Consider the following 19,738-nt stretch of genomic DNA (forward strand, 5'->3'; position numbering starts at 1 on the left):
GTGGCAGTAAAGAAAGGTCAGGCGCTGTTTTCGGGGGCGGGGCGGGGTGGATTACTAGGATTTGGGCGCCCATGGAGTTCACCCAGCAAAACCATCATTTGCGCTTCCTGCGGACTGGCGGCGAGAGAATATGTCGCCGCCTGGATTCTTAAGCACTGCTCTCTAATGCACCAGGATTTAATGCTAATAGGGGCAATGGCGAAAGGGCAGGCGCTGGACGCCAGCGCATCCAGGAACAAGAGTGGTAGGCAGTCGGAGTGGGCGTGAGCAGGCTCTCAACCTCCCAGCCAGCCCAGTCTGTGGGTGGCCATCTCAGGATTTTCTTCCTGAGTCCAGGTGGCGGGACTCCACTCCAGGTCGGCCCTTTAGACCACCTAGTAGTTGCCAACTCTTTTTGCCCCCAGCAAAACTCGCGCAACCCGGCCCTCGTCGTAAGCCCCGCCCCACCGCGCACGTCCCGCCCTCGGCCCCGCCTTCCCCCTTTCCCGTCCCAGGACGCGTTGCGCGGCTCGGGCCGGAAGTCGGCGGGTTCTCCGGTGTGTGTCTGAGTGTGTCTGTCTCGAAGCGGCGCGCGGCCCGGGGCAAGCGGGATTCCCAGGTTCCCATCTGAGGCGTCACCACTGTCACTACCATCACCCACGGAGCCACTACTAGAGGGGAGTAGACCCGGCCCTTCGCCGGGCAGAGAAGATGTTGCCCCTGTCCATCAAGGACGATGAATACAAACCACCTAAGTTCAATCTGTTCGGCAAGATCTCAGGCTGGTTTAGGTGCGGGGTGCCGTATTTGCGGGAAGGGGGTGTCCGGCAGAAGGGGAAAAGGCCCAGACCTAAGGATGGCCCGAGGTCCAGGGAGGAAGCGTCAGGGACACCCTTGTTTGTGTGAGGATAGGAACGGGTGGACTGGGAGGGTCCTGAAAGGGGAACCCAACCTCCCGGTCCGGCAGTCCTCTGACTTTCCCGGCTATTCCCTACTTGTGTCATGCTTAGGTCTATCCTGTCGGACAAGACGTCTCGGAACCTGTTTTTCTTCCTGTGCCTGAACCTCTCTTTCGCTTTCGTTGAACTACTGTACGGCATCTGGAGCAACTGGTAACCAAAGGGGAAAGGGTTGGGGCGGAAGCAGCGGGTGGGGGAGACGAAGCACTGTTTGCTTAATGCCACGTAGCTCCTCACCAGGAGGTTCAGCTCTAGCCTTTGCCACCACCTCTGCTGCTGAGTTGCTTTCGCATATCCACACCAATCTGACACGGTTACATTTCTTAAGAGCCGAGGCCATCACGTGCAGCAGTTAAGATTTAGGTCCCCTCTTCCTTTTCCCACCTTCCCCCACTCCGTCAAACCGGAGTGAAAAGTCCCCTCCTCATTTTGACAGATGGAGAGAGCCTTTTGTCTTTACACACCTTAGCTTTGTCCACTTTCTTGGAATTGGGAGAAACGCGTTTCCTGCCACTCTGTGGGGGAGTGGCATTTGGGATTCACCCTTAAAATTCCGAGAGGGAATATCTGAGATGTTCTACTTAGTTTGTTATTAGGTCTTGAAACCAGGAAGAGGTTTATAAAGGGGATATCCAAAGAAACATATTTTCATTCTCTTTTAATTTTATGCTGAAACTGTATCATGATTTTCCTTTTGTCTTGACTGCGGTAGAAGATCCCATATAGTTTTCTAAAAGCCTTACATCTCTTGAGTTGATGGTTTTTGGTGTCACCTTTGGTTGTTTTTGTTTTTGTTTTTAACTGCAATGGAAAGAGGTCTATCCAGTGTAACTGTGAAGATGCAGTAATGTTATCCAGGTGTTTGCTGTTGAATAACTTAAGGTCTTGTAAAATTGTTCAGCAACGATAAGATCATCTCACTTGTAGGTGTACTGATTCCTCTTTAAATATCATACTCATTTGAGAATCTCATAATAGCCAACACTTCAAAATTTTATGTAAAACTTAGGTTTTTTCTTGGGTTTCTTGAAATAGGTCTTGGACCCCAAAAATAAAACCTATACCATCTATGATTTATTTCCTATTAATTAAATAGACTTAGTATCTGTCCTTTAAGGTCCATTTTCAGAGAGAATTGCTGTTCTTGATTTTTATCTCTATTGAGATTGAACAATGACATTAGGCGATACCACCAGTTTTTGTGACATGTATACTTTCATATGAAAAGGTGGACTTTTAAATTCAAATGTCAATTCAGTTTTATCAAAAATACTCAGCAGATTATGGCGGTTATTGGTTTAGTCACCACTTAAGTGTAAAAGGCATATTGAAACAATAAAATATCAGTATATGTAATAACCATTTTTAATCCTCTGGGAATCCGATATATGTGTCCTGTAATATTAACACCCTTCAATATATTGTACATGTTAAAAGCACTCTATTGTCTTAGCTTGTATTGAAATAATCATACTTTATTATAAATATGTGATATTTATACTATATTTTATATTTTCTTCTTCCTAAATTATGCCATATTGTGGCATATGTGCTGGCTGTATCAAGGCTGTATCTTGGTTTGCCTACGCATAGTTTTGCTACAATTACTTTATATTACAATACATTATATTTCACTATGGCTTTCCATTGCATAAATTACTATGTGAAATGTCTTGTTCAAGGGATTCATATTTGAAGTACCTAAACCATCTCTTTATGGAAAGTAATTCTTTTGATCTGTAGAGATCCATTGAGGAAATTACTAAAACCATTGTTTTCTAAGCCATTAGTCAATATTCATCAGTACATAAGGAAAACATCAGTGATGCATGACTTGTTCTGCCCTCAGGTAGCTTGTTCTTTTAATTTTAGGCCTTTTCTCCTCCAGTTTACTCCCTTTGTGTTATATCTTACAGATTTGCAGTCTAGCTCTGAACCACTGTCTGTCATGCCTAGATTAATTAGCAGGTATACATTTTTATGTTAACCTCCACATCCACAATCACTTTTCCCCAAATATTAATTTTTATCAGCTAATTGGGAGTACAAATGTGTTCCTGTTGAAGCCTTGGCAGACTTGGAAATTGCTTGGGCCTTTTCATAATCTGGCTTTTTGTCTTATTTAGACACAACAAATTTTGGGCCCCTTTGTTGACTGATCAACAATTTCTTCATATGACTAGATTATCTCTGTTCCTGAAGGTTCAATTAGATTTTAAGTTCCTTGAGTAAATTTGTTACCAAAACTTGTTTTTTGTTTTTGTCATAGTCATTTCTGTGGTCCTTTGCATTATGTAAAAGTTAAGCTTCAAGATGTTATGAAATGTCAAGAGTTTTTTTCCATTATGGAATTAAAAGATAGTTAAAACATTCTTTCTCTTCATGAATAAAGATTCCTAGAAACATTTGATCTAGTTGCAACAAATGTTAAATAGTTTTGGTTCTTATTCAACACCTTCATTTTAAATAAGAACTTAATTATACTTGGTTTATATTTTTGTTGGTGAAAATGTGTCATCAGTGGAGAATAGCTAAGCTCTTTGTATATTTTCCCTCATTAAATATCCAGTGCCTTTTGCCTTTCTACTAGAATGTAAACTTTATTAAAATGGGATCTCTTCTGTCTTATTCAGGCACCTTAGTACTTGGTATTAAGCATACGCTTAATACATGTTTACAGAATGAAAGAATGAAGGAATAATGAATATATGGAATTAACCTCCCTAAACTAACCATGCTAACTACCCCATTTGGGGCAGGGTGAGGGGGGACATTAAACCCCTCCTTTCTCTTATTCTTAGTAAGAAAATGGTAGGAATACCATATGTGATCTTTCCTTCTAGGGTTCCTTTCCTTCTAGCATTTATTTTCATTTACTTATTTATCGTTGAGTAACTATAATCTCATGGTAGAATGGTATATATAAACAATGTGTTTTGTACCATCTAGGATTAAGTTCTTTCTCAAGTTTTAGAAAAACCCCAAATTAGTGATTGCCTAAACAAGATAAAACTTTATTTCCAAAGTGGCTACTAGAGTTCCAGCCATCCCTAGCAGCAGAATGTCCAGAATGAAAAGGTATGTAGAGTGTCTTTTAAGGAGATTTATCTGGACGCTAACACACAACACTTTTCACTGATATTTCAGTGGCTTAACCTTTGTCACATGTTCATGTCCAGTTGCAAATGCCATATTTGCTCCAGTCAACAAGGTATTCTACTGAAAGTCAAGGATTTTTCACTAATGAAGAAAGGGCATATGTAGGCTCATGAAGTGGGACTAGAAAGAGAAATAAGCCGGTCGGACCTCTTCTACAGGTGGAAAAGTATAGGAGGCCCAGGGAGTTTTTTACTTTCCAGAGTAGCAGAAGAGCCTAGAAGTACCTGTTATCCAAGTATTTTCTACTATACAGTGATTTTTTCCCTAGTATCTTACTATAGTTTGCTTTCTTTGTTTTTATGGTCTTCTATTTTATGTTTACTTCACTGTCTTAAAATTCTTAATTTCAGTGATACTTTCTACCAAAGCTGTTACAACCATTTTCCCCCTTAGACATAGAGGAAACTCATTTAACTCTAAAGGTAAATGTCTTTGTATTAACAAAGTAATTATGTGTTAAAGAAATGTTTTAGGCCATACCAGTCACTCATTTGGTCCTACTTCTTATAAAGTCTGTCACAGCATATGTTTGTAAAGTACTTCCTTGGTAAAGAAAAAGGCTTCCATTAGTTACGTATTTTTCTATAGCATTAAAAATTTTCAATGTCTTAGACTTTCATCAGCTTTTCCCTTCTCTTCCCAAAAGACATTACTTACCAGGTTATGGTGATGACTTTTGCTTTTCTATAGTTTTTTTTTTCTACTTTAAAAATGTAGATTTCTATTCCATTTTGCGGAGAATTTTTCTTTACAGTAAAGGGTTATATGGAATGTAGTGGAGTTGTGGGTTTTTCACTGTAACTCTCATGAGTTTAACAACTTATACAAATATCAGGATTCTAAGGATTTTCTAATTCTTGCTAATTAATCGATAGTTGATAGTTTCTTACCCCCTTTCTACCTCATGGAACCCAAGTTGATGATTCCCTATCTTCGATTTTGAATTAATGTCTAACAACCACTGTAAATATGCTGTTAGCCTAGTTACCAGTAGACCTTTAAAAATTTTTTTATTGTGGAAAATGTATATAAAAGTAGAGAGTTTAGTGGACTTCATGTATCCATCACCCAGCTTTAATGTTTATTAACATGTGGCCTATTTTGTTTCATCTGTTACACTTGTCACCATTGAATTGTTTTAATGCAGATACCAGATATAGTATAATTTCTTCCATAACTACTTCAGTTGAGTCTTAAACATAAGAGCCCCCCTTTTAACATAATCTGATGTCATTGTGACCTATAAAAATTAATACTTTATTAATATCAAATGTCCAGTGAGTGTTCACATATCTCTTATTAAATAAATCTTTTTAAAGTTGGTTTTACAAATCAGAATTTAAACAACATCTATGGTATTTGGTTGATATGTCTCATACCTCTCAATTTATAGGTTCTTCCCCCTTTCTTTGTTTTTTCCTTCAATAGACCTTAAATAAATCCATTTCATAAGTTTCTTTTGCCAGATGTTCTGTTCACATTTATTATATTTTGCTTCAGTGATCAGGTTTCTTTTTTATATCCTAAGAAGTTTTCTTTATAAAAATGTCCTTAGAAAGTGGTCACTTAAAAAAAATGTTTAAAAATACATTTTAGTATTTAGTGTTTAAAGATAGGAGCCTAAAACGAGTAGGCTGCTTTTAGAAACTAATTTTTTTAATCAAGTCACATTTGATACGTAAATCATATACCCTTAAATATTCTCTATGCTACCTTTATTTTCTAAGGAATTTTATGCCATGTAGTTTAAGTGATAATTCATAATCAGAAACATTTGCTGATATTGAAGATGAGCAGCAAAATTGATATTCCTCATGAACACTATTTTGACATATAATAGGTGAGAAGAGAACTAGAAGTAGACTTTTTTCACATGAGTTTGTCTACATAGTTGTAACTAAGTAATTTTCCAATCATGATACCAGGTTTAGGTGAAAAGATCTCGTATCACAATGCTTTAAGAGAACATGATGTTCTACTACCTCAGAAGAGGAAGTATTATTTCAGGTAGAATCATGTTTTATGATATGCTAAAAATAAAATAACACTTTAATGACAATTAAATTTACTTAAAGTTTAAATAAAATCAAAATCTCATTTTGATGAGTATTAAAATTGCCATGCCATATCTAAGCCTCTTTAAAAGGGAATTTGATTGCTCTAGTATACAGTAGAGGTTTACCCTTTTCTTGCACTAATATATGTAGATCAATAAATCAGTAAATTTTAAAATTTATATTTATTTAGCATGAATACTTGCCTTCTTCTACAACTGATTTACAGTTATTTAGAATAAAAGTCATATATATAATAAAACCCTCCAATTAAGAAATAAAAACTTTAAAAACCACATATACAGAGAAAAAATAAACCTATTAAATATGTAGCCTAATATCGTTGCTGAAATTGACTTTTAAATTTGGTTATAAAATCTCATGAAATCAAGGCAGGGTGGGTAAAGATTCTCATTGTCAGGTTTTACTGCAACACCACAACTATATTGTTTTATCAGAATAGAGGCAGAGTTTTCTGAAACCAAATTTTAAAAATAGCCTACCATAGGGCTTCCCTGGTGGCGCAGTGGTTGAGAGTCCGCCTGCCGATGAGGGGACACGGGTTCGTGCCCTGGTCTGGGAAGATCCCCCATGCCGCAGAGCGGCTGAGCCCGTGAGCCATGGCCGCTGAGCCTGCACATCCGGAGCCTGTGCTCCGCAACGGGAGAGGCCACAGCAGTGAGAGGCCCACGTACCGCAAAAAAAAAAAAAAAAATAGCTTACCACATCAGTCCTTTATCAGAGCATAGAAAAAATCATAAACAATGTTTTTATTGGTTTTATAACACATTACAGAGATATTCTTCAAATGGGTCTTTCATACCTCAAAATATAATTAAATTATTATTTTCAGTGTTACAAAGCTATAAAGTGCCAAGTATGTAGTTTTATGGTGATCTAACTATCCAAGGAAAATCTTAAAATAACTATAAATCTGAGAGGATTGCTTGAATAGCAAGAACCTTGTTCTCAGGTTTTGATTTTCTCACTCAGCCTTTTCCATTTATTCACTATTTCTTATTCTGCTTTGAGTTGGTTATCAGATAAGTATAGATAGTACTTAAACTATCTTATGCATCTGTATATAGTTGAATAAAATATACAAGGTTCATGATAAAACAAGACATTTTCAAATACTTTATAATGATTTTTGAGAAATTTTTGTTCCTTTCTGTGTGGGTGAGTAATGTGCTTTACTTCACTTTCTAATTTTATAATTATCCTAAATTATAAGGAAATGTAAAAACTGCTTTTTCGACTTCTATGAAGAATGTTTTTGACTTTTAGTTTGTAGCACTTACAATTGAAGAAAGCTGTAGCATATAACCAAATATTGAGACCTATGGATCATGCTGGGAACACTAGATATTATAAGGTATTAATATTAATAATAATAGTAATAATGGGAATATCGATGTGGCTTTAATGTGACAAGCACTGTGATAAGTGTTTCACGTATATTAATTCAGTTATAACGTTTATGACATTTTTTACTGTTACCTGTTTAAATGATGGCTAAAAAATTGAGGTCCAAAGTTGTTAAACAACTTCACAGTCACAGAATTAGTAGATGGTGGAGCTGGGGTTTGAACCCAGATACTCTGACTTCAGAAGTAGTGCTCTTAACCATTCTGATACTTCTTGCTTTTTAAAGATTGAGCTGCTGATATGCTTGCTTTCAGAATATTTCTGTTGACCTATCCTAAAGTTTCCTGATTTCTTTCCTGAGCTCTGTCCAGTCTGCTGATAAGCCAATTGGAAGAATTCTTCATCTCTGACGCCTTGCTTTTTGTTTCTAGCATTTCCATTTGATCTTTTTTTTTTTTTGTACTTCCCATTTCTCTGCTGAAATTTCGCATTGATTCATGCATTTTCCCCATCTTTTCCATATATCCTTTAACATATTAATTATAGTTCTGATAGTTCCAATATCTGGGCCAGCGTCTTGGTCTGGTTCTGTTGACTGCTTTATCTCTTCACAATGAGTTATTTTGCTTGCTGTTTTTTGTGTTTCTTGAAATTTTTGATCAAAGCCTTGACATTGTGAGTAGAGATCAGTAGATATTGAGGTAGTAGTATTTATGACTAGGAAAAGGCATGCATCTTCCGACAGGCGATTAGGCCTTTTGTTTCCAGTATTCTTCATGTGCATGTGTCACAGAAGTTCTCTCTTCATGCTCAATACACCCTCCCCCTGCTATAGACTGCTGTTGATTGTTACTCAGTGTGAGGTTTGTGGTGAGGGCAGACGGGCATTCATTAACTTGACCAAGCCTCAATCTTAGGCAGGCCCTGTGAGCCTGGGCCTCAAGGGTATGATTTTTGGTTTGTTTGTTTTTCTTTTGTTTGTTTGTTTGTTTTTAACATTTTTTCCTTCCTTTGGTGATAGCCAAAGTCTGTCACATTTATGTAGATGGTCTTGGGTGAGAGTGAGTTTCCTTCTCCTTCTTTGGTCAGAGCAAAACATCTGCTTTGTGTTGGTACAGGATCCTCTGCCCAATAGGATTTCCTGCCCCACCCCCCCAGTGGCTTTTTTTTAAAGCATGTATAATACAAATCTTTAACATCACAAATAATATGTCGCTTCATGTATCTTGTAAGAACTTTATAATAATATACTTCCATTTCCTTCTATCCTGTGTGCTATTATTATTATTAAATTTTTTTTTTTTGGCTGTGTTGGGTCTTCGTTGCTGTGCATGGGCTTCTCATTGCGGTGGGTGGGCTTTTTATTGCAGTGGCTTCTCCTGTTGCAGAGCACGGGCTCTAGGTGTGTGGGCTTCAGTAGTTGTGGTGCACGGGCTTTGTTGCTCTGTGGCATGTGGGATCCTCCCGGACCAGGGATCAAACCCATGTCCCCTGCACTGGCAGGTGGACTCCCAACCACTGTGCCACTAGGGAAGTCCCTGCATGCTATTATTGTCATACACTTCACGTTTATGTAAACCCTACAATACACTGTTCCTATTTTGGCTTTATACTGGAGGTTAGCAAACCTTTTCTGTTGACAGCAGATAGTAAATATTTTAGGCTTTAAGGGTCATAGATCTCTGTCACAGTTTCTCCATTCTACTGTTATAGCACAGAAGCAGCCGTAGACAGTGTATAAGCAGATGAGCATAACTGTGTTTCAGTAAAACTTTGTTTACAAAAATGAATGGTGGTCCAGATTTGGCTTGTGGGCCATAGATTGCTCACCCTGCCTTAGACTGTCAGATATGTTTTTTTAAAACAGCTTTATTGAGATATAATTCATATACCTTAAAATTCTCCCATTTATTGTCTACTATTGAATGGCTTTTAGTATAGTATTCACAGAGTTGTAAAACCATCACAACCGTCCATATTGGAACACTTTTATTACTGCAGAAGGAAACCTTGCACCCCTAGCAATCGCCCTCCAATTCTCTCATCTCCTGATCTGCCCCAATTCTAGGCAATCACTAATCTATTTTCTGTCTATATATATTTGCCTATTCTGAACATTTCATATAAATGAAATCATTTGTATATGATCTTTTGTGACAGTTTATTTCACTTAGCATAATGGTTTCAAGGGTTATCCATGTTCTACATGTATCAGTATTTCATTTATTTTTATTACCAAATACTATTCCAGCAGTGTGTGAGGGTTCCAGTTTCTCCACCAACACTTGGGATTATTGGGCTTTTTTATTGTAGTCATCATAGTGGATGTGAAGTTGTTTATCATTGTTTTGATTTGCATTTCCCTGCATTGTAGTTAATGATGCTGAGTAACTTTTCTAGTGCTGATTGGCCATTTGTATGTCTTCTTTTGAGAAATGTCTATTCAGATCCTTTGTTCATTAAAAAAAATGGATAATTTCTCTTTTTGAAGAGCTTTAAGAATTCTTCATATATTCTGGATACAAGCCCCTTGTCAGATATATGATTGGCAGATATTTCCTCCCACTTGTGCACTGTCATTTCACTTTGTTTATATGTCCTTTGAAGCATGAAAGTTTTAAAATTTCAATGATGTCCAGTCTGTTACTCTTTTTTCTTTTGTTGCTTGTGCTTTTGATATCATATATAAGAAACCATTGCCCAATCCAAGGTTGTGAATACGTTAGCTTTTATGTTTAGGTCTTTGATCCATTTTAGGTTAACCCTTGTGTATAATATGAAGTAAGGGTCAAAAATCATTTCCTGCATGTGGATATCCAGTTGTGTCAGTGTTGCAAACACTATTCTTTCCACCATTGAACTATTTTGGCATCCTTGTCAACAAACAGTTGACCATAAATGTGTGAGAGTTTATTTCTGAACTCTAAATTCTATTCCTGATCTATACATTTTTTCTTATTCCAGTACCACATTGTTTTGATTTCTGTAGCTTTATAATAAGTTTTAAAATTGGGAAGTGTGAGTCCTCCAACTTTGCTTTTCTTTTTCAATATTGTTTTGGCTATGCTATATCTCTTGCTTTTCCATATGAGTTTTAAGAGCAGCTTGTCAATTTCTCCAAAGGGGTCAGCTGGGATTTTGATGGCAAGTGAGTTGAATCTGTAGATCAATTGATGAAGTATTGCCATCTTAACAGTATTGTCTTCTGATCCATAAACATGGATGTCTTTCCATTTATTTAGGTCTTCTTTAATTTTTTTCCAACAATATTTTATAGTTTCCAGAGTATAGCTTTTGTACTTTTTTTTGTTAAATTTATTCCTAATTATTTATTCTTTTTGATGCTGTTGTAAATGGAAATTTTTTAAATTCCATTTTTGTGCATCACATTATATAGGAATATAATTCATTTTTGTATGTTGATCTTGTATCCTGCAACCTTGCCAGATTCATTTATTAGTTCTAATAGTTTTTTAGTAGAGTCTTTAAGATTTTGTACATACAGGATCATGCCATTTGCAAATAGAGATAGTTTTACTCCTTCCCTTCCAGTCTGGGTGCCTTTTATTTCATTTCCTGCCTAATTGCCCTTGTACACCCTCTAGTACAATGTTAAATAGAAGTGGTAAGGGGACGTTTTTATCTTGTACCTGATCTTAGGGGAAAGCATTCAGTCTTTGGCCACTAGTGATGCTGATGTTAGCTGTGGGGTTTTCATAGATGCCACTTATCAGTTCAGGAAGTTCCCTCTATAGCAAGTTTGTTGAGTTTTCATCATAAAAGTGTTGGATTTTGTGAAATGCTTTTCTGCATCTATTAAGATGATTATGTGGGTTTTGTCCTTCATTCCATTGATATGATGTAGTATATTGATTGATTTTCATGTAGTTAACCAACCTTGCATTGTTGGGATAAATCCCACTTGGTTGTGGTGTATACTCTTTTATATATTGCTGAATTAATTTGCTAGTATTTTGTTGAAGATTCTTGTGTGTGTGTTTGCAAAAAATACTTGTCTGTAGTTTCTTTTCTTGTGGTGTCTTTTGTCTGATTTTGGTATCAGGGTAATGCTTATCTTATACAATGAGTTGGGAAGTGTTCCTTCATCTTTTGTTTTTTTGGAAGAGTTTGTAAGGGATTGATATTTATTGTTCTTTAAATGTTTGGTAGGATTTACCAGTGAAGCCATCTGGGCCTAGGCTTTTCTTTGTTGAAAGTTTTAAAATTATTAATTTAATCTGTTTACTTGTTATAAATCTATTTAGATTTTTTTTGACCCAGTTTTGCTAGATTGTTTCTAGGAATTTATTTCATCTAAGTTATCTAATTTATTAGTTTATATTTAGTTGTTCCTAGTATTTTCTTATAATCCTTCTTATTTCTATAAAGTCAGTAGTAGTATCTCACTTTCATTGCTGATTTTAGTACTTTGAGCCCTTTCTCTTTTTTCTTGGTCAGTTTATTTAAAGGTTGTGAATTTTACTGATATTTCCAAAGAACCAACTTTTGGGGTATTGTTTTTTCCTCTTTTTTTCTATTCTCAATTATCTTTTAAAGATACTAAACTAAAGTTATTTTTAATATTTTTACACCTATTTATCATTTTCAGTGATCATCATACAAGGCTAAGTTTCCATCTGGTATCATATTGGACTTAAAGAACTTTTTATCCTTGTAGTTCAAATCTGCTGGCAGTGAATTCTCTCAGTTTTGGTTGTCTGAAAAAAATCTATTTTATCTTCATTTTTGAAAGATATTTTGCTAGATATAGAATTTTAGGTTGACACTTTTTTTTTTCTTTCAATACTTTAAAGACATTGCTTCATTGCCTTCTGCCTTGAGTAGTTTCTGAAGCAAAATATGCTATTAATCTTATCTTTGTTTTTCTGTATCCAATTTTTCTTTCTTTCTTTTTTTTGGTTGTTTTCAAGATTTTCTCTTTCTGTTGGGTGTTCAGCAATTTGTGAGGTATGTAGGGTTTTTCCCTTGCTAGTACTTCATTAAGCTTCTTGGATATGTGATTTGTTTTTCATTAATTTTGGAAAACTCTTCAAGCATTTTCTCTTTAAATGCTCTTTCTACCCTATTCTTTCTTCTCTATTACTGAGAATCCAAATACATGTATTTTAGTCTGTTTGATGCTTTGGTAGGTTTTGAATGTTCTGTTCTTTTTAGGTCTTTTTTCTTTTTCAATACTTTTCTTTGTGTTTTACTTTGGATAATTTGTTTTGACCTAACTGATTCTTTCTCTCTGTGTCCTGTCTGCTCAGAAGCCCATGTTTGTTATTTTTAATCTTTAATACTATGATATTTTAAAAGTTTTTATCACTTCCATTTGATTATTTTGTAGTTTCTATCTCTGTGGAAAGTCTCTGTTTGTTCATAAATTTTCTCCAGCTTTGTACCACATCCTTTAACATATTAATCATATTTGTTTTAAAGCCCGTATTACAATCTAATCTCTGGGACTTTTCTGCTTCTGATTCTGTTGACTGTTTCAGCTCTTAACAATGGGTCTTACTATTTTGTTGCCTTGATCTTGTTATATGCCTTATAAATATTTATTGAGTGCTGGATATTATGTTTAAAAGAATAATAGAAACTGAGGTTAGTAGTATTTATGCCCAGAAATGTGCATGCCCTTTTTGTTTTGTTTTGTTTTGTCAGCATGGGGGTTTTGAACTTATCTGATCAATAGTGGAGCTGGGCTTTTGTATTGTGGTATATTGCTAGTTAATGTCAACAAGCCACAGACGTCACATTTTTCCAGAGGCTTCTACCACTTTGTGCTTAGTGTAGGATTTTGAGTACTGGAGGGTTTTCTCAGTGTTCTTGTTTCACTCTCAGTTTTCAGCAAGCCCTGCATACCTGTGCCACAAGGGAGTCTCTCTGTGCTCTTGCTTGACTCTCAGAGGTAGATTGCTGTTGTCTTTTACTTTAGGCAAGGCTTTGGGTGGGGAAGTGGGGGGATGAATATTTCATTCTCCTGTTGCAGCCTCAATATTAGGTAGGCCCTTTCCCCCTGTCAGAGTGGGTGTTATTAACGTTCCTGCCCCTTTCCCCACCCCTCCCCCCAGCCGTGTATCAAGGAAAGGAGCAAGGGTCCTGCACCTCTTCCAACAGCAGACCTTTGCTTTGTATCAGTGTAAGATCCCGGGCCCAAGCTGGCTTTAGCCTTGCCCCCGGTAGCAGATGGCTGTTTTTTCTGTTTCTCTTTCAGTGACTGCTGACCTTTGCTAGTCATCAGAGGGCGGACAGATGCCTATCCTTCTTTCAGTAGCAGCTGGGCTTTTCCTTTGGCAAGGGGTATGAGGGTTTCTTCTTAGATGCTTAAAAATTATCTTTAATGTTTTTCAATATATCATATTTTAATGTTGTCTTTTTTTTTTTTTTTTTTTTGCTGTACGCGGGCCTCTCACTGTTGTGGCCTCCCCCATTGTGGAGCACAGGCTCCGGACGCACAGGCCCAGCGGCCATGGCTCATGGGCCCAGCCGCTCCGCGGCATGTGGGATCTTCCCAGACCGGGGCACGAACCTGTATCCCCTGCATCGGCAGGCGGACTCTCAACCACTGCGCCACCAGGGAAGCCCAATGTTGTCTTTTTAGAAGATTAGTTCCTGATGAGCAGAGGCTGGATCTTAGATTTATAGAAAAGGATGACTACTATTTGGTTATTATTATAATATGCCAATGTGTTTGTTCTTTTCCAGCTTAGGTTTGATTTCCGACTCTTTTCACATGTTTTTCGATAGCACTGCCATTTTGGCTGGATTGGCAGCATCTGTTATTTCAAAATGGAGAGATAATGATGCTTTCTCTTATGGGTAAGACTTTTTAAAAACATTTTTATTGAAGTATAAGAAATACAGAAAATAATACATAAAACTCAAGCTCAATGTATTTTCACAATTGAATATACTTGTCTAACTTGAACCCTTGAAAACTCCTCATGCCTCCTTCTAGTTCTTTAATACTCACTTTTCCGCTTTCCTAACTCCATAGGTTAGTTTTGCCTGTTTTTGGACAATATATAATTGGAATCTACAATGTGTACTTTTTTTTTTTTTTTGCATCCGAGTTCTCTTGCATCTTGATTTTACCAAAAATTTTCAGGTGAGTGTTACTAGATAGGGAAATTTCTCAACTCGTAATCTATTTTTTTGTTGTTTTTTTGTTCTTTTTTTTTTTGAAGAAAGAGGAAAAAGAGAAAGTTTCAGTATATGAAAATGGTCATGTTTCTTTATTTTTCTTTTTTGGTTGATATTTTGTTTACTTATTGTCTTCAGCTCTGCTTTTATGTAAAATACTTCCCCTACTTTTGCTGAATATGCACAATTAACTGAATATTTGGAAAGTGTTTTTATGCCGAAGGGGCTGGTCTCACTTCTGAGCCTAGTAACCTTAGAGGCAGAGTTTGCTTTTTGCCATCTCTGATTGGGGTCAGCAATGGAGTTTCCATTATTTGATTTACTCTGCCTGAGTGTTTTCTCTTTTTTTTTGAGCTCATAGACTATTTTACAATGTAGTTATATTTATGTGTAAATAAGTAACGCTCAGAACTAATATCCTCTTTCTCTTTCTCTCTCCCACCCACTTTCTCGTTCCTGCTCCCCCTCTCTCACCTACTTACTTATTGACTCTTGCCCTGTCTCTTCCCCTCCCCTCCCTTTCCCTTGTGAGTGCTGTCTTGCACTCCCTCCTTTCTTTGCTGTCTTTCCTATTTTCACTCCATCTCTCATTTGTCTCCCCATCCTCATACTCATTCTCTCCCTTTTACTTCTAAACTCCCTTCTCTCCTTTCCTGTTCTTTCTTTCTAGTTACTTGGGTCTGTGCTCATGGTCTTTTTCTCTCCCTCTCCCTTCTACTCTCCATTCTCTTTCTCCCTCCTTCATATCTTTTCTCTTATTCTTTGCTTTCTCCTACTCTCTTCCTCTATGCTGTAGCACTGTATCGCTAAGACTCTTTCTCATCCCATATTCCCCACCCCTTAACCTCTTCAGCTGTAGTTTGTTTTTTTTTTCTCTCCCTTTCCCAGCCTCTCTTTCTTTCTTTCCCTGATTCTCCTTCCCTGTGCCCTTTCTTTCCTGTGCAGTTCCTCTCATTCTCTCTCTCTTCCGTTCACATCCACCCTCTTACATGCACTATCTCTTGTGCCCCTGGTTCTCTCTTCTACTGGTGCTCCCCCACTACTTCCTCTTTCTTTCTAGCTTTGCTTTTGTTCTTGAGTAGTTACACACTCTCTGCTTCTTGCACGTGCTCTTGTTCTCTTCAGAGATTTATCGAGGGCCCAATATGATTTGAATACTTTGCTACTTGTAATGATATAAAAATGAATAAGACATGCCGCGGAGCGGCTGGGCCCGTGAGCCATGGCCGCTGAGCCTGCGCGTCCGGAGCCTGTGCTCCGCAATGGGAGAGGCCACAACAGTGAGAGGCCCACATACTGCAAAAAAAAAAAATGAATAAGATACGACGTCTGCCTCGGAGGAACTTGTGGTCTGATGGGGAAACAGCTCTGTAAAAATCCTGTGATAACTATGCATTATGTGACAAGTGCTAAAAGAGATACGTGAAATTCTGTGACAGGACTTGCTGATTTGGGATATAACCCAAGTGATATGATTACTTGTAACATTATAAAAAGTGAGACAAAAAATACTTTTTATTTTTATAGAGCAAGAGATCCTGTTTATTTATAAATCCAAACAGCTCAAAAGCTCAGAAAAGAACCTATTCCATGACATTGCATAATCAAAAGACTCTTAAGTATATTTTGAATTACTAAAGGTTGTATGTGAAGTTATAGTTTTGTGTTGGAAAATTAGTAATTCATGCATATTTTACATAAAAAAATCTAATTAGAGTATCTTATTAAGCAGTCTTCCTGGATAAACAGTAACTAACTATAAGAATTCTCCTCAATTCCTTAATTCTTAGGGTGTCTATTGTTTTCTATTTAGAATGTATAATCTTCTGGTATAAGATAGTTTTTAGAAATAGCTTTGAATACCTTCAGTACCATAGCAGGTTTTACTGATTCAACTTCAACTAAAATATACGAGAGTAATATTCTTGACATTTTTAAATTTATTTATCCTGTCTTCTCCTTATTTGCTTTCTTTTCTTTTGAGAAGGGAAAAATTAGGGGAAAAAAGCTGATGTAACATTTGAAACTATTAGTAATTGCTATAGTAGTAAGTAGCAGCAGTAAATGTAGGTGCCAGTATAACAAAATGACACTGAGTAGGCTAAGCCAGTGATGAATCCCCAAACCCCTAATTCAGTATGATCAGAATAGCAGGCTGACTGCAACAGTAGAAACCATAGGCAGAATCTGAAAGGCAGCAAAGACTTTTCAGTATTTTTTTATGTAAAGTCATCTCTGTGTATTGTCACACTCCTAATTTTGAAATAGCAAAGCTAGAATAAAAGTAATACATATCTGATAGGTAGATAGATGCTTATGTGCATGCTTATATACATATGTACATATATTTGTATCTTTTTTGCCCTGGCTAAAGAATCCAGATACCATCATACTAAATAGGCAATAGCACATTCATGGATCGTATGTTTTAATTCCAAGACTTAGTCTGTTCAGGTAAACACAGTGTGTTTGGAAAAGCAAGTGTATCTAGATTTCAGAAGTTTTTCATTTTAATCCTGCAGTCAAGTTTAGCAAATATATTAAACCTAATTAAAATCACTTTAGCCCAACAATTTATCAGAATTTATGGAGCACCTACTAAGCTGAGCATTAGGGACAAAAAGATGCCTGAAAAACACTCCTGCCTTTGATCTTGAAATCTAATGGAACTCAAGGACAAAAGGCTTTCCATCAAGCATTAGCTATGGGATTAGAAGGGTTGTATTATCTAGAAATTAACATAGAAAGCTAGGAAGTCTAGCTTTTTGATGCTCCTGTTACATTGTTCAAGAACCAGAGTGATTAATTGCTGTCAGCACCCTTTAAATAATGTCTGAACATGTAAAACTGCCAAGTTAAAGTTGTTTTAATGACTTTAAGCCAAATATACCTCATGGAAAAATAAAATCTTTCCCCAATGCTTCACACAGGTAGGAAGCAGAAAGCTTCAGAAGTCCATGGAGAAAAAGAGAGGTATTTTAAAAATAGTTTAATTAGAATTATGTGAAGCTAGAATTGCTTCTAAAAATAGGTAATTGAAAAGTTTTTGTTAAATTTATTAATCTTAGAAGAAGAGTGATAGAAATATAAATCTCAAGTTGTCTCTGGGATAATTCAGAAATAATTATATTTTCCTTCAGTCAAAGCTCCCCTTGCCAAAGATTTGAAAACTGTAAGGTACAAAGCAGAAAGCATAAGGAGTTCTTAGAAAAGAAGGAATTAACAAGTTATAAAAACCCCTTTTTCACTGTCTCTTCTTCTGCTTTTTTATCTTTGTATCCTTCCTTCTTTGCCCACTTATCTGGTCCTGTTCTTCCTTCTCCACTGGCAGCTTGAGATTTACATTTCTGTGAAAGGTCTCTCTAAACCTACTTACTCTAAAAAGGTCTTTTGTAGAAATCTATATATTTTATGGCATTCTGCTGTTAAATATAACTCATAATAATTAAATTTATTTTCTCAATTTTATGATATATGTACAATAAAACATACTATAAACACTGGGACTTTGTTGGCTGCTTATAACTATATAGTATGGTTGAGGACCTCTGAATATATGTGAATTTGTGATTTGATTTAAGAAATAACTTAATTCAGTTGTTTACTTTGCTCTTCTTTAGGTATGTTAGAGCGGAAGTTCTGGCTGGTTTTGTCAACGGCCTCTTTTTGATCTTCACTGCTTTTTTTATTTTCTCAGAAGGAGTTGAGGTATAGTAGATAATAAATAGAGTCAGTAAATTATGTTTCTATAATGAAAATGTTTACTAACTAAAGATACTTGTAATAGAGCTATTTTTTCACACTATCATTATTTATTGAGGCCAGTCTTGGATTAGATAAAATATTATGTGTGTACAGGAGGAACTTATAAAGTAGTTAAAAAAATTATATTTGAAACTACTTCAAATTGAAAACAAATAATAGTGCTTTACAAGCTGTGAATGAAATGTTGACACTTTATGAAAAGTAAACACACAATCCCTGTAGTGAGGTCTGTTGGAAGAGTTCTTAAGATAGAATGTGAGGATTTTGCCAATGAATCTTGAATGTTTTGTATATTAAAACAAGTAAAGAGAAAATTTAAAGATTAATCAACTTAAAATTAATGACAGTATTTTACGATTCTGAAGAAGGATGGTTTTAGTCCAAATGTTCATGCTTTTAAATGTATTTATTTAAGAAGAATAACTGTTACCGTTTCTACAGTATGTGAGCAATGGTTTTATTTTTATTAACTGTTTTGGCAGATAATTTTTGAGTGATTTTAATTCTGAAAATAACTAAAAATTTTTTAAAATTTACCAGTTGATCAGTCAGAAATTATATCAATGCAATTTGTTTGTATTCTGTATTTTCTAGAGAGCATTAGCCCCTCCAGATGTACACCATGAGAGACTGCTTCTTGTTTCAATTCTTGGGTTTTTGGTAAACCTAGTAGGAATATTTGTTTTCAAGCATGGAGGTCATGGACATTCTCATGGCTCTGGTATGATGGTTAGAACGCTTTGTTTCTTCATTTCTGGTTTCTGTCATAGTCACTTTTGAAAATTGATAATTTTTAAAGTTGAGCTTACTATACTGACTTTTAATAAAGAAAGTAATATGTTAATAGACTCATATTAATGTCTTCCTGAACAATCCTTCCCGCTTCTCCATGTCCCTCCCTCTTAGTGGCTTCTCAGAGTTGTATGTATTATCAGCTTGGTGTGGATACTTCCAGACCTCTGTAGCTCATCTGTTTAGTATGATATCATTTATATAAAACAAACAAATATCAAAACCACAGTACAAATCTAGTTACTAAAAAGTTACAGTGTATGGGGGTATGAAATCATACGATCTGTCTTTGAGATCATTCCACCTGGTATCCATCAGTGTACCTTCTCTTGTTAACAGAAACACAAAACTCCATGGTGTGGGTTACCATGGTTTATTTAACCAGTCTTCTATGGATTTAAGTTGTTTCTTGTTTTTCGCACTTACATATGAAGCATATCCTTGTGAACACATGCAAGTGTTTTTCCAAAGCTGTGCTATCCTATACAGTAGTCATTAGTCACATATGACTAT

General features: G+C 36.2%; 1 protein-coding gene across 1 annotated transcript in view; it reads left to right on the forward strand.

The window, feature by feature from the left end:
• Positions 1 to 503: 503 nt before the first annotated feature.
• The window catches only part of SLC30A7 (solute carrier family 30 member 7), a 75,963-nt gene continuing 56,728 nt past the window's right edge, over positions 504 to 19,738 (forward strand). Inside the window, exons 1-5 of the mRNA XM_060090200.1 lie at positions 504 to 770; positions 990 to 1,091; positions 14,231 to 14,344; positions 18,289 to 18,376; positions 19,028 to 19,154. Coding sequence (XP_059946183.1) covers positions 691 to 770; positions 990 to 1,091; positions 14,231 to 14,344; positions 18,289 to 18,376; positions 19,028 to 19,154 — 511 coding nt within the window. The 5' untranslated portion in view covers positions 504 to 690. The remainder of the gene's footprint in view (positions 771 to 989; positions 1,092 to 14,230; positions 14,345 to 18,288; positions 18,377 to 19,027; positions 19,155 to 19,738) is intronic.

This window comes from Mesoplodon densirostris, chromosome 2 (genome assembly GCF_025265405.1).
Source record: "Mesoplodon densirostris isolate mMesDen1 chromosome 2, mMesDen1 primary haplotype, whole genome shotgun sequence".
Taxonomy (NCBI): Eukaryota; Metazoa; Chordata; class Mammalia; order Artiodactyla; family Ziphiidae; genus Mesoplodon; species Mesoplodon densirostris.